The sequence below is a fragment of the Gasterosteus aculeatus genome, chromosome 12 (genome assembly GCF_964276395.1).
Source record: "Gasterosteus aculeatus chromosome 12, fGasAcu3.hap1.1, whole genome shotgun sequence".
NCBI classification, from domain to species: Eukaryota; Metazoa; Chordata; class Actinopteri; order Perciformes; family Gasterosteidae; genus Gasterosteus; species Gasterosteus aculeatus.
In genome coordinates, this window is record NC_135700.1 from 21,787,889 (window position 1) to 21,803,717 (window position 15,829).

At 45.0% G+C, this 15,829-nt stretch overlaps 1 protein-coding gene across 1 annotated transcript in view; it reads left to right on the forward strand.

Moving 5' to 3' along the window:
• Positions 1-15,829, forward strand: part of LOC120834739 (protein kinase C-binding protein NELL1-like) — a 143,771-nt gene that overhangs the window by 63,067 nt on the left and 64,875 nt on the right. The window contains exons 11-12 of the mRNA XM_040202963.2: positions 2,525-2,624; positions 3,821-3,949. Of these exons, the coding sequence (XP_040058897.2) occupies positions 2,525-2,624; positions 3,821-3,949 (229 nt within the window). The remainder of the gene's footprint in view (positions 1-2,524; positions 2,625-3,820; positions 3,950-15,829) is intronic.

Genomic DNA, 15,829 nt, shown 5'->3' on the forward strand with positions numbered 1-15,829 from the left:
AATCTACCTTTTTTCCCGTCTCTCTAATGGGGGGGGGGGGGGTTGCCAGGTAATTAGCAGGAATATGAAACACACCAACACAAAGGCCCGATTTGAACAGAAGCTTCATTAACGTGTGGCTCATAATTAGAGTCGTTTTTTTCCAATTCACCATTGAGCCGAGGTTTAGCTTTTTCACTGGGGAGGCATTTATCTTTAAGGGGGAAGATTTGCATGTTTTGCATGTAATTGTTTGCAAAGATTCACCCTTTTTTTTTAACGAGCGCTCAGGCAATTCAAAACATCAGTAATTTGAGCAATTACATCCCACCTCCACTCCCAGATTTGAATCCAGATTTGAACCCAACTCGGCGACCGAAGGGGAAGTTCGCTTCCGGGGCTTTCAGGGGGTCTCTGATTAGTATTTACCAGCATGTATGTATTTGTATTTCCATTTCATCTCTTCATGTAGTGGGGAAAACATCAACAAATACAGGCTTTGACATATGGAGGGAATAGAAGAAGAGACATCTTGATTATATAACACAACAAATCCTATAGGGGCTCTGTCGCCTGTACAACACACAACGCACAATACGCTGTGCCATGTGGACGGATTAGTGGCACTCAGTAGCTCAAATTTCACCAAAAAAAACAATGCTGAAATGTTTTTGGCTCATCCGTCAGTACTTTCTGCTCGCCATCCTTACTCAGGGATGAACTGATTGCAATTTGGTGGTCAAAGGTCAAGGTTACTGTGACCTCGCGTTCAGCACGTTATTGTGACGTTGATATTGTAGGAACAACTGCAGGGAATGAAAATAAAAAAAAGTGATGCGAACAATAACAACTTAAGGTTATCTTAAACGTGTTAAAACGTGGTAATCAGACCTCCATGTGACTTCACAAACTGAGAGTATCCTGAAATGTCACACAAATGTTGGGATGAATTGATGAGGTTGTGACATTTTGTACAGACACGGATGCAAACTGAATTTGGTCCGGTTGGTGGAGGTGAATATCTGTGGGTTTTAAATCATTATCAATAGAAGCACCTTGGACTGTGATTTTTAAGTATATTTTATTTCTGTTGTTGGTCTTTGGTCGCTCCGTCTTGTATCTATCTGCTGTTCGGTGCAGGACATCCAGCTTACGACACAAGGAAGCGGCTCGCATGGTTCCTAGAATAGCCCGGCATTGAAGGAGGGTTTGAGTCAATATTTCCGACCTTGAGACGTCTGATCCAACAGAGCAGAAGGACTGCCTGCTATTTGTTTTAACGGCAGCAGCGGAAGAGGACACAGTGTTCCATCTCTTTGTTTTCCAACCTTCAGTGGCGCCTGTCCTCATCCCACCTGCTATCTGTATTCATGCCCTCCTTTGTAGAGCCATCCCACCGGCAGCCTTTTACAGATATCTCACAGTATTCTCTTTGTTTCACATCTTGAAGCATCTTTTAATTTCCCGTGATGGTTGGATACATTTCAAAATGCAATGTCATCCTCCCTGTTATTTATCTTAAAGGGGTCATAGTAGGACTTCTTTTTATGATATCTGTAATTAATTAAAACTAAATAATACAACTTTTGGGGATGTTCTGGGGTTTGCGTTTCAGACAGAAAGGGAAAACAGGGATATTTACACAGACAATAAAAAAAAAGATGTGTTTTTGATGTCTTATATAATATTGTAACTGGCATTATATAGCTCTACCCGTAGGCCTTTATGAGAGGAGCCGAACATAAGAGGAGAAAAGCTACATTAGCAAAACATTTAAAAAGAAGCCTTTTAAATGTCTAGTATTAAAAATACAGACATACAAAAATTATTATTGCATTAGTTGTACAGTCCATGAATTGCATTAATATGCATTAAACACAATATGAAATATCCATGAAATCTGTCACTCAGGGGTCGTTAGTTGGATGGCAACCATACAGGCTGGAATCTATTAACTGACAAAGGGATTTGTTATTTACTTGCACAGCGCTTTTCTAGTCTCACAAACACTCAAAGCGCTTTTTTCAAACTCCAGATCCCCCGTCAGTCTGTTGTGGGCAGTGTGACCATGGAAACAGCTCCCTGGAGAGCCCGGAAATAAAGTTCTAAAAGCAATAATAACATAGCAAAATGTTAACTTACTCCTTCGGAAAACTTTAACCGTTATGTAACGGGTAACAGGTTATTATTCCAGGGAAATAGACACAAGGAGATGTGCGTCTGCTGCTGTGTCCTTCAAAAATGCCTCAAAGTCAATTGACACCCTAAAGTCAATTTTGATTACATCCAATGTAAACACCGGACCCCGAGGCGGAACATTATTTATTTTTTAAAACAGCATACCAGAAAAAATAGGTTATATGGATGAGCCGTGGGGTGAAGTTTTCTACTGTGAGTGATGGTCCTGGAACAGATCCCACTCTGTCATTTCATTCATCAAAAGGTGTGATCGTTCTGGTGAAAATCTTGTTTAGTGCACAGACCTTCACACGTTCGACCCCAAGCGTTAAAATCGTAATGTTTTGCTTCCGCCCTGTCCTCCCAGAACGGCCTGATGGTGAAAGTCACGGAAACCTGCCCCGAGCTCAACTGCACCGCCGCCGAGCAGATCTTACCGGACGGCAGGTGCTGCAATGTGTGCAGAGGTTTGTCTTCCTTCTGTCTTTTGGACAATACGACTAAAACCTCACATGTTAAGAGGTGAGAAAAAGAAATGAGGGAGATGACGGATAAAAGAGAAGAGAGCGGAACGAGAAGTTATACTGGGGGGGGATGATGTATAGAAGAAGAGGACAGTTTACACAGTAAAAGCTACTTTTTAAAGATCGATGGTTACATTGTCTCTTCCATTAAGCCCTCATGTACACACACACACACACACACACTCATTTACCAATCATCTACTGGGCTCTCCACCACTAGTCAATTGGTAACTAGATCTCCACACAGTGTTTATGCCCTTCGGTTTTTACTGAAATGGAAAAAATCCCAAAAATTTTACAGAAGTTTTCAGTTTTTCCGTTTAAAAGGCCAGCGCCATCTTCGTTTAAACGTGATCGCCGGTGTTATTCCCAGCACACGTTCACCTTTCCGCGTGTCCGTCCGCCTGCTCCCGTGTCGCACGTCACATTTCGTCGGGTCTGTTTAACACGGGTTGAAGTGTCAATCCCTCGCCGCAGCGGATTAGGGTTCTATTCCCAGCAGCGCCATATGTTCGGATAGATAATAATGTAAACGGGGGTGGAAAGGGGAGGGGGGGGCACTAGTGTCTCCTTCACCGCTGACTCCCGTCAAAGACGACGCTTCCCCCGTGACCTTGAAATCGCGGCGCGGGGCTGGCTTTATTTTGGCGGGTGGCAGCTGTGCTCTTCTTGGATTCCAAACGGTCATTGACAGAAAAGCGTCCGCGGGCACCTCTCGGACCACCGCTCACTGCAGAAGAGAGTGAATTAGCTCCGCCGCACTCCCAGCCGGCCACGAGTAGCTCATTAAGCATTTCATCCGTCTCAAGATAAGTGTTCTAGAACAGGAAGCGCTTTTTGAAGCCCCTGCGTTGGATGTTCAGCGTCCTTTGGGGGGGGCCTGGCCGTCTGTCAGTTCCCTTCACAGCTGACGGAGCCGTGTTGTGAACGTCACGTATGTCCCCTTACATGGGGTCCGCGTCGCGGTCATTTGGTCACAGTTGGTTCTTTTGCCGAGTGTCGAAGTGGCATCGCACACGGTGCCGGGCATCTTCTTTTTTTTTTTTTTTTACCATTGCAGCAAAAATGCACTGCAGTCATAAACCTTCTCCTCGTACAGTCCCAAGCAAACAGAGGCCTTCTTTTCTCTTCTCTTTCAGGGTACGACTTCTGCGTAGAGGGACTCGTTTGTGGCGAAAACTCCGACTGTAAAAACCGGAATACTAAAGCGGAGTGTGAATGCAGGGCCGGATATGCCTCCATCCACGGGGACTCGACTTACTGCGAAGGTAGGACCGCGCTTTTACCAGCTCGAGCTGAGCCGGCGTTCATGCGACCAAAATAAAAAAATATCCAGTAACTCAGGATGTAAAAAAAAAACCTTTGGCTGGCTTCATGGACGGCTACCGTGAGGATTTTATCGAGGCTGTTCTTACAATTTTGTTCCTTCTATCTAATCTATATTTTTAATGAATTGATAAACTTCCGTTTTATTCTCGTGTGTTTACAAAGTTTTTCTAGATTATCAATGCAAGAAATAGCCAAATCTTGAAGAAGAAAATGTAAGTGATAAGCTTTCATTTGTCGTCCTATTCTTATTATCAAGCTCTGCACGCCGTCGCTAGCAGCAGGCGATGATGGACGGCTGCTGTCCAAATAGTCCAAAACTGAGCCTTTTTGCAGATTGATCTTCTGCTCGTTGGCCATATGTTTTGATAAATCGCTGGTGTTCCCTCCCTTACTTGTCATGGGGTTAAGGCTCAGCATGTAATGGAGTCAAATGTAGCCACTCCGTGGAGCTTTTTCTTCCCTCTGCCATGGGGCGTGTCTCAAGCTGTACCGAGCGGGAGTCGGGATGTGTGTGTGTTTCAGAGTGAGCATCCCCAGCTGACAGTGTGTCAGCTTTTAATGCATTGTTTTCTTTCAAGAGCACGTTCGTATTGGTCGTGGGCCCCAGACTGAGATCTCTAAAGACCTGACATTGACCCGCAATGAGCGTATGACATGATGGTGACCGATGAGGGAGAGCGAGCGTCGGTGTGAGAAACCTCTGTGGTCAAGCGGCGTCAACCTTTAACATTGGCACGCGTGTTGGGAAATTTTAGGAAAAATAGCAAGATCTGTGGAACACTGATGTTGCACATGTGAACATTTTAGCAATTCTTCAGGTTGTGAAGGGCAGAGACTCATTGATCGACACTTAAGAGCCCTGAAAGGGCCAGAGGATCTCTGGAAAATCGTTAAGAAATCACTTGACACGTGCAATCTTGCAAAAATCACTCTTAAATGCGTACTTAGTGTCAATCAGTAGCCTATTCATTACTTAAACTGCACAACAGTGTTTAAAAAACACAGACAGGCGCTGTTGCAAATGGTCTGCAGTGCAGATGTTGCGTAGTTGAGGAAACCTGGCGTTGAAAGGCATTTACATGGTGAGACAGAATTTCTGCATTGGGACTATTTAATTGCATGGTCGCCGTAGACGCTGTTGTAGGGCGCAGTGGTTGCATGGGTTAGTGGCTGTGAGGGTGGGCTGTGGGATTAACCATCGCAGCGGCTTGGATCCACGAAATCTTTTCTGTCTATATTGCACATTGACTCTGTAAGACTTGAGAAGGAGCTCCATGGGGGGGGGGGGGGAGCACCCCCCCCCCCCCCCCCCCCCACCCCCCGGTGTCCAGCGGGTAATTTGCACACTGGGTGAGGGTAAAGGGTAACTTCCATTTCAGCAACTTAAATTTGTTCATTAAATTACCCTCGAACCTCTGGTTCAAGGAGCTTTGCATTTTTTGTCCACTAATGGTCTTTAACTTTCCTCTTGGCCATTTTCCAAAGGCTGCCATTGGCTTTTGGATTCCAAGCCATTCATTTCAGTTAATTATTTAGAGACTTGTCAGTGATTAATTTTCATCTAATAATAATGCGGTTGAGTTTTATTGTTCAGCTCTCTCCTCTGATAGCTGATAAAACCCCAAAGACAAACAATACCTATACATTGTTGAACGATACAATTGTTCTCATTTCTTGCATTAAGAATTGACATCTTCTTTAATTTGATGTATTTGAGCGTCTGAAATGCTTAATGCCAATGAGTTTGTTTTTTTTGTTGCCTTTTGGCTCATGAAATGTCCACTGTGTTTTGTGGAACAAGTCCACAAGCTACAGATGCACACTGTAAAGTCATGGTTTGCTTTTGGAAGATGGATTCGCATACGGTGGGCGGGTACCACCCTGGTGCTGTCAGCTTGTTGTGAATCATTTGCTGATGCTTCGGTCAAACTTTAGGTATCATTTCATATAGATCATCGACAAATCTGCAGGGTCTCTTTTAGGTATGACTGGAATGCACCAACAAGGATCCTCATTTGTTTAAGCACAACACTAATTCACACTAGATTACGCTTAATTCTGTCACATCAAAACTTAAACCTCCTAATTTACTTGCGCTTTATCATGACTGTATTTTTTAAATAGATGTAGATACATAATCAAGTCCCTAGAAGAACATTAACGGACAAACTCAACCATTGAAGTTTCCCGATGCTGATACAGGTCCAGCAAGGACTCTGATGGAGCAGGACGATCAACTAAAAGTCTATTTTTTTTCCCTTCTGTCCTCGTTTTTGAATCCATTATTTTGCCATATGGCTCAAATTAATTCAGCCAGGATTTTGTCAAAGAAAAAGAAATGAGTTTCTCTTCCAAGCTATCCTGCTTAAAAGTGTTTTTGTTAGATCGTTAGATAGCCTGTTAGCCCGCAAACCATAATAGGGCCATTTTAAACTTTCTATAGCAAATGTACACATATAGTTCTAAACTAGAGCATGGATCGGGCCGACTTTTCCTGTCCGAGAGAGACAGAGTTGGGCCAGAGTCCAACTTCACGTTTTTTTTTTTTATAAATAGCTTGCCTTTATTAAACTCAGGCATCAACAGATAAATATACTCGCTCAAACAAACAAGCGCTGTTAAACACACGAGCACGTTGAAAATAAATTATATACAACGCAAAAACGGAGAAATAGAATACACACGACACAAAACTATGTACATTTTAAATATAGAATGTTCAATGCCTTATCGCGCTGATGTGTCCGAGCCCGACCCGAGCCCGACTATATTTTCTAAATATTTATCCGAACCCGTCGGGTCCTGACGGGTACCGACAGGCTCGGGTCGGGTATCCACCCTCTATTCTAAACATGCTCACATTTTGATTGAACACTTTTATTTGGGTTTACATCAATGAATTTGTATTTGGGGTCGTCGTGGCGCAGGGGTTGCGCCACCAACAAGGTTGGTGGTTCAATTCCAGGCTGCCTCATGTTCCGTCGAAGTGTCCCTGAGCAAGACACCTAACCCCTAATTGCTCCCTGGGCAAAAATGTGAAAAAGCCATGGGTTTAAAGTGTAATGTAAGTCGCTTTGGATAAAAGCGTCTGCTAAATGACCTGTAATGTAATGTAATGTATTTGTTCAACAGAGCTCCACTTTATTTTAAGTCTTGCTAAATTCTGATGAAAACCTGATGGTGCGTGTTGGGGTTACCTTGCCCGAGGGTGTCGGCGTGCCGATTGCTGGCCCGTGCTGAGAGTCGACTGAGGGTACCTGTGATGGATCTAATGGCCTTTTGTTATTAAGAAGCCCGGGCTCGGCAGTCGGATTGAAGGATTTGCTTGATGCTCGCCGCGGTTGTCTTTGGGACGCAGCCAGAGCCTAAACTCGCTAAACGCTCTGAGAGCCGGGCGGTCGCAAGCCACCCATCCAGCGTCTGGCGGCCTCCGTGTTTGATTTGAGTGGTTAAAGAGGTTTATCCAGAAATCCACTCCAACCCACTCCGGTCCGCCACCGTACGAGTGAGGGCTGGGACACGCTGATTGTTAGATCAACTATGTAAATTGGGAAGCTACGGCTCTACTGGCTGTGGAGGCATTATCCATGTTTGGAGGTGGCTCCCTTAAGGCAGCTCTAACTTCTATTGTGATTGGATTAGCTATAATCCTGCTGTACAGTATGGTGATATTCAATATAACATGTCTTACGTAGCACACTCCGGTATCCCCTCCTTTGTTTCATTTCAGTAATAAACAAAGCCCATCAGTCTGGGATAGATGTTTCACAGAACAATTTAATTGCCTCGTGCATTTTATAAACGGGAGATTATGTCTGGCTGTGGCCCTAAATCGCAATTAAATGTGAGCATTGTATCCACATAAATGTCTTTATGTGCAGCTGAATGCTTGAGGATGAGATTATTTACTTGTACTAAGAGAGGTGTTTAAAGGGGCACCAGGAGATTTAAACAGAGACTTCAGTCCGGTTGTTGCTGGGCGGCATACCGGTTCAAACTGCATGAGATTTCTCACGTACCGCGTACCGGTGTTGCGCCACAACAACTCGTGGCGTTGCTTTTTCAGCAGGCGGCAGAATTTATTTTTACACGTTTTCGTGGTCATCAATCTGAGCTATTTATCTTTGAACAACAATGAATAACCCACAACTAACACTCTAACAGGGTAAAACTCCACGACACAACAGCTTGTGACACATTGTTACAATTTGTAACACTAATAATTGTACATTCATAAAAATGACCCCGGCAAACTGCATGCTGGGTACAGTTCACAACAAGAAGTAACTGTTGCTACATGAAAACACGGAAAAGAGCGAAACAGGAGGAACAACAAGAGATGCAGCAACACAACTTGTGCCCAAGAGAGGAGCTGTGTCTGTTTGGAGGGTTTTTGGTTTTGGAAAATCCCACGTAAGTTCCGTTAGATCGAAAAACGATTTATTGCAAAGTCTGTCGAGCATCTGGTGGCAACACCAGCAGCCACAACAAGCTAACCAGCTAACACGCTAACAAGCTAACACGCGAGCAAGTTGGCCAGCGAGCGGCGAACAGCTGTCCTTTTCGGGGTCAATGAATTAATGTGTTTACTTGAAAAAGCCATTCCGTCACGTACCGGGATACCGTCAGAATCTTTCTAAATACCGTGATGTGGATTTTTGGTCACACCGCCCAGCCCTAAGTCCGGCATTCACTCATTTCATGGGGCCACAATTGTGCTCTCCCTCTTTTTGGTTTTACAAAGGTTCTTGGACTGATTTTAAATTCCCTGAAGGCCTATTTTGCTCATTTAAATAGCATGTCTTGTAATGCTTAGTAAATCTGCACAATAGACAATCTTTCAAAAAACACTGACAAAAAAACATCCATCAAATAGATTCCCCTTTTCTATTGAAAATGCGTTTTATCTTATGAAGATTGGGCCTTTCATCCATTAGTGAGGCGGGGGTTCAGTTCACGGAGTTGTTTCCTGCGGCATGTGGACGGTGCGGGCGCGATCCAATTTGACTGATTCATATTTTTCTTGGGCGCTAAAAGTCGAAGAAGCTGCGGCATATCCTCCCTCCCTCTGCGGTAACACGCAGGACGCCTGCCCGGTTTGCACACCCAGCGAGAGAATGTTAATATTTAAAGCCATCTGCCTAATTTCTAAAAAGGGGAAACGGGTCTGCGTAGGCAAAATACGCTCACATGTAGAATCCGAAACGTAAGCACGCACTAATGATGTTCTTCGCCTCACCAGCATGCCCATGAAGGCCTTGTCGTTATTTACTCCATTAAAGATGAATCACTTCATAAGAGCTGACGTCTTTCTCGATGGTCCTAAGAGATCAGTCCGGCTATGAATCCTCACCTTGCATACTTGATGTTAAGGGAATACTTTGGAATGGTGGAGGAAGCCCGGCAGTAGGTGGTGGTTAACAACTAACTGGTCTTGTCAGCACTCAGTTGCCGAAACGGGGATCACCACTGGCCCGCTGGCTCTGCAGAGGCACAAACACATGAAGTGCAAGAGACCTCATGGACTACACATACTGTGTGTTTCTGTTTGCACTAAAGGTACTCAACTCATTTAAAGGCCGTCTGTGCAATCGCAAATAAAGTTCTACCCAAATTTAGACAAAAAGACCTTCAGCTTTTCCTACTTACCTACTCACCTGCTGTGGAATTGGATATTTCTGTAAATCAGTAGTCATAGTATACCTGCATAAGGATATTGCCCAGCTGACACACCGGTAAACATACTAGTAGTAGTATAGTACTAGTAGTAGATGGAAACATCCTTTCAATCGTGTTGGAATTTTGGAGCGATTTATCATGTCTACCCAAGTGTCATGTTTCCATCCCTATGAAAGTAATTTATCTCGGGAATAGATGCTGATTGTAACCTTTACCACTAAAGACAAAGGCCAGATGTTCATGTGTATTACTGGTGGGGGGTGGTCCAGTATAGCTACTGAGGAACTTGGGTTCTCATGTACACCTTCCCATTAGCCTGCACGTCTTTGGAATGGGACATGTGACATGCATGCTGTTCCACCCACATAAGAGGGGTTGATTTAACTTTCAGTAATATTACAGCATCTTCGATGCGGTTTTAAAACAAATTATTCGTACTTACTAAAAGAAAAATAAAAAAGCGAGCTGTTAATACCATGGGATCAAGTTTGCGCAATCGAAAAAGTCCTGTGAGACCGGAATCCTGTGAAAGCGTTGGTGCCACACAGGAAGTCAGGCGATCCTCCTAGACCTCGTGTCAACGCTCCAATTACCACCGATGGAAACAACTGACTTTCAACGTGTCACACCAGCTGATGCTGCTCCGCTACTGTTATTTCTCACATTTGTGCTAATGGTCGTTTACTGCGGATTATTATCCCCAGCTTGGGTTGACGCTGTCAGTGACATTGTCGGAGTCCCTACAGGTCTACTCTATCACCTGGCACCAGAGGACACACACACACACACACACACACACACACACACACACACATTAGGACTGCTGTTGTTGTTTTGGCTGACATCAGGTTGAGCAACCGAGCCGAGGCAGTTGATGTTGAGAGTAGTTGCATCAGCTCAGGACAAACAACATAATTCCCAGTTTCCTAGCCGAATGCTACAGGGAGTGACCCTCCTCCCAAATGGCCGCTGTTACCATAGGTGCTGCTCTTTATATCTCTTACCATGGTGGTAAAAACCCAGTGTGGGTCTAAAGTGCATCTCGACGGTGCATATCTTTTTTTTTCATTGCACACGTTCTCCACTTTACATTAATCTTTTTCCTCTATTCTAAAATAATCTCCCACTTTTCCCCTTTTTTCCCCTCATAGCCCCTCAAGAGCTTTTTCGGTGCACTTCTTTTCTCATCCGTTCCACCACCAGGGCGCGTCCTTGGAGATGTTTATAGGTGAGCGCATTAGGGAAAAGTCACAGCAGTTAAATAGAACGCTCTCAAGTCAAGTACTTTCATATGTGCAGAGATATTTCGGGCGTATTTCCATACAAATGGCCTCAGGAGGTTGTTGTGGAGAATTATCCTGCGTTTAAGGAACCCTCGTGGGTCACTCTTACCATCATCAATGGCAGCATCAGCGCCTGCTGCTCCCGCTAATTCTTCTCCGGCTCTTATGTGCAACTCAAACACTGACTCTCCCTTGTTTGACATGTAAAAGTGGAGTTTTACTCCACTAGTTGCTCAACTTAATTGGACGTAATTAACTTGCGTTTGATTCAAATGCTATGACTCCAGTTGCCGTCCATCACCGCTTAGGGCTTCTTCTGCAGTTTTATTTGTCCCTCAGAACAGTTTTTTTTTTTTCTGCTATGGGTAACACGATTAGTACCCAGTGTGAGGCTGACACATGAAACCTAAGGAGCTATTTCTGTTTGTTCAGCTGGCTTTCATTTAGCTCCGGAGCAGCCGAATTCCCTGGTTCGAGGGACTGACCCTCTGATGTCCCCTTAGCTGACAGGCTCTCAGGAGGCCCTTCATTATGTCCCTGATCTCCAGTCTATCTCCACTGACAACACAGCAGTTTTCATTTTTTTCTTCTACTTCTCTCTCTCTCTCGTTTTTTACCACTCACCGCTGTTACGCGATGACTTTGGTGCAAGTGCTATAGAAGTAGAAGTTTGTTTGCAGCGAGCAATAAAGAGATTAGTTCATTCGTTAGGTAGCTTATCCTTCTCGCTAGCAGCGAGTGATGCCAGCCGACCTTTGCACCCACCGCACATCATCCCAATTTGCAGCACATTTTCAGTGTAGCAGACTAGCCAGTTGTGTGCTAACGCTCTAGCTAGCTCGCTAATTCCAGATAGCTTTAATTGTACACTGGTTACAAACAAATACGTCTGGGGATAGGATTTAGTCCTCAAAGCGAAACATCAGCTCGGTCAGTCAGCAACTTGTGATTAGTTGGCGTATAGTTTTCTCTGAGATAAAGTCCTAATTTCTTCGAAGGAGAAAATGTGTGCAAAGTTTCGACTGGTACTGTATTTGTTTTGGTCATCCTTTCAGTTTATTCCTTTACTTCCTATTGGATGCTATGGTTGCCGGTTCAGTAAAAGCTTCCCGTTCCGTTTGTCCCAAGCCTGCTTGCTGAGATGTTCCTGGCTGATAACGTGGTATCCATGTCCCACACACCCCAGGGACTGATGAACTGGGATTAAGCAGGTTATTTGTGGGGGATTTTACCCATCCTGTCTGTGTGTTGCTGTGACCGAAAGGGGTCTTGTAGGGTGTGTTTAAAGATGAGCAGATATGATCTGGGCCTTTTGGCTTCTGGCGATGCACACCAGTGGACGGAAGACAGTCACCTTAATGGTGGTTGGCTGCAGCTACAAAGTGACACAAATACAAACGGATTCCTGGGATTGCAAACTTGCAGGAATCGTATCCCTAGAGGTTGGAACTGAGCTAATCAAGGGCAGAGCCTCCCTGCAGGTCTTCCACAGCAGGATGGAAGGCGTGCGTGTTTGCAAGTTTGTGTGTGTGAGTGTGTTGTCCTGGGTTTTCTAGATAAGCTCAGAGAAGCACAATGTGTCTCCAACTAGGGTGCAGCACCTACGCCAGTGCTACAGCTAATCCGCTAAAGCCAAATGCTTCTGCTTACTTCTCCCTGCTGAGTCTGGTCACAAATAACACCACCAGGATCCAGGGAAACACACAAAACACACACAATTTGTGGCCGAGGTTTTGCTCATTTTGGTCAGAGACCACCTGAATGTAACTACCTTGAATGTTCTCATGCTGCCCCAATGAGGATCATATTATGTGCGCAGACAGGCGTAGCTTAAATGAAAGGGACATATTGATTGGGAGCAGTTGAGATAATCCTCATTTGTCCTAATTCAACCTGCCGGTGTGCCGCCGTCTTTTATGGCATTGGCGAGCGTCGCTGGCTGAATCGTCTCTCACGCACAGTGGCATTAAAGATTAATAGGCTGTGTTTTGTACTTTGCTCCTCCCCAGTTCTGCAGGAAGAGGGGGCATTGGTAGACACACAGGCAGTCAGTAAGGTAGAAGTAAGGCCAAAATGCAGCAGTGAAAAACCTCTGCCACCAACCTGCTGTACGCCGTGTCCTTCTGCAACGTGTTTTCTTTCTATAGGTGACAAACAGGCCACTCGGCTGCAGGAAAATGTACAAAAACAGCAGGAAAGGGCTGAAAACAACAATCAAACCTCCCTTTTTAGGCGATAATGGAAGAGAGAACAGTGTTGGAAAGTAAAAGCTGTTCTGCTAGTGAAGCTCTGCGAGGAGAGCAGCTCCGTGTGCAGCGGGAGGATTGAATGGGCCCACAGTGTAACGCGCCGGAGTCACAGTGGGTGAGCACTCTGGTAAAAGGTCATCGAAAGAACTGCAATGAATCACAGTCACTTCCCTGAGTGACAGCGTGGGTGTGTGTGTGGGGTTGTGTGTGCCTTTTGTGTGCACTGTTGTGTCCTTCTCGTCCCTCCACGTCCCACTTCCCATCTGCGGTGTTCCCACACAGCCAACGCTGTCCTTGGCATTGCTCCGCTTCCTCGCCTCAGTCCTCATGCAGTTATTTATCCCCGTTTATTCCCATTCAACATCGCGACCATCTTCTAAGCTGCACGGGATTCGGGTGGTAATCCTCGAGCCAGAGGACTTGCTGGATTGCCGCTCGGCACCGTCCCTCATTCAGTCCCGTTGGAACGCAGCGTGCAAGCTCCCAAGCCTTAAAAAAAAAATCTGATTTCCTCCAAGTAGCCTAACGGGAGTAGATGCAGATTACCTGAAGGGCCGTTTTCATTCAAGACAATCTGCTATTCAGTATTTTACCGTATATCTACAGTGTTATGTCTTCGGATCTGGCTGCTGACGTTAACATTTACTCAATCTGATGTACAATTCCGTTGTACCGCAACGGTTATTGAAAAATAGGTCTCGCTTCTCATTGGAAGCCATTGAATGTTCATTTGCTGAGCCTGTAGCCCTCGGTGACACGGTGGTCACGGACATGCGCGCTGAGATGTACATCAGGCGGTCTCTGTCCCAGTTCAGCCGTCACCTCCTTTGAAGGGCGCAACCCAATGAAGGTGTTGACTTTGGAGGACTGAAGGAAAGTCTTTCCCAGATGAGACGTCCGATACTCTTCTACGTTTACTCCAATGGTGGATTTTCGTTGTGTACTTTTCGTCAAGTCCGTCTCGAGGATGTTGCACTTAAATGACAAACAGCAGCGTAAATACCGCTGTAAGTGTAACATCACTTAGGGTCATCTACTGTGGTTTTCTGGGTTTCTGGAGACGGACAGACGCTCGCCCTCAGTCCTCCTCAATCTGTTCATTACAGCAGACACAAATGATCATGTTCACCAGGGTGGTAATGATACAATTATAACTGCGAGGACATCGGTCGTATCCACTTAGCTCACACGGTGTCCTTGGCCTTTCAGAGGCACACACACTGAAGTGAGAGGGACAAAACTACTAATTACTAGAGTTATTAAAAGGACTTAAAGATCCACTTCTACTTTAACCAATTTCACCGGCTACAGTGGGAAAAGGACGATTTTGTTCTGCCAGTTGATCGAGGGATGAATGAATGAGATATTTTTGCCTTCCGTTGTGCGTCTTTTGGAGGAATGAGATAGTTTGTATACCGACACTCACAGCTTTGTTCCGTGGATTGATTTTAGCCGTCAAGAGTGAGGACGTCAAGGACGTTCCTTTTGGAGTAGTGATTTTCTGCTGCGCTCCACAAAGCGCGAGTACAGCTCCGAGTGGTTTACGACCCCAAACGTTCGGCCGGGCCGCCTTCCAGTCGCACCGCGTTTAACCGCTGACAATTAAAGCCGCCAACAGCCCTTCGTGGGAACTGTCGCAGCACTAATTTAGTGCTCCGTTGGAAGCGAGATGAGCTGTGACTTTATAAGGAAGCAGCGATGATGCCATCCAGATCTAATGGAGCGTAATTGCGGCCAGCGGCCCGTTTATGGCTTTGCAACTTCAATCTCAACGGGAACACCAGTGCAGATATTTTTGAAGTGATTCCCATGAATTCACACTAGTAGAACATCTGAAAAATGTGTGGGTTTTTGAAGGTGTGTTTTTGTTGGGGGGGGGGATTTCAGTTTCAGTTTGCATAGCAGCCATCTTTCCAGCTTCAGGAGCTGCTAAATTACATTTTTGCAAAGAGATTGCCTCGAGCGACCTGAAGTAACTGAGGCGTGGCGGACTGTGCAAGCATGATACACTCAGTCTGTCAATCATGCAAAGGTACCTCAGAAGGCTCCCATGGATCTTGCGGGTTTCTGAGGTTCTTTTTGAAGCCGGCGGCTCGCGGCCACGAGAGCGACTGTGCAGCTTTTCTCAGCGTGTTATCGTCCTCATTTCAATGTGGAGCATTAGACACCGGCTGGAAATGCACTCACTGAAATGCTACTCAATCAAGTTCCTTGAGCCTTTAGATGTTCATTTGAATTTATATAACATTGATATTCGATGGTGGGAAGTTGGTATGAACAGCATTTCTAATTTTGAAACATGCACCCTTGAGTGACGTTCACAGAATTACTGTTTATTTGACTTTGTCACAGAGACTAATCACAAAAAGTTGAAGGTATTTGAGAAGCCTGAAAGACTCAAAACATTCATTGCAGGCACCCAGAAGAAATATAGAAAATACAAATATTATGTATATTGCATCCTTTGCTATCTGCAGCTTAGGAAAATAAAAAAAAAACCCTTTTCGTTCCCATTCCCTTTGAAACATCGCGGCCTCGTTGTCATCGCTGACATGGCTTAGGAGTACAGCTTTAGGGAAAAAAGTCCAACATATTTCACCTGCGCCAC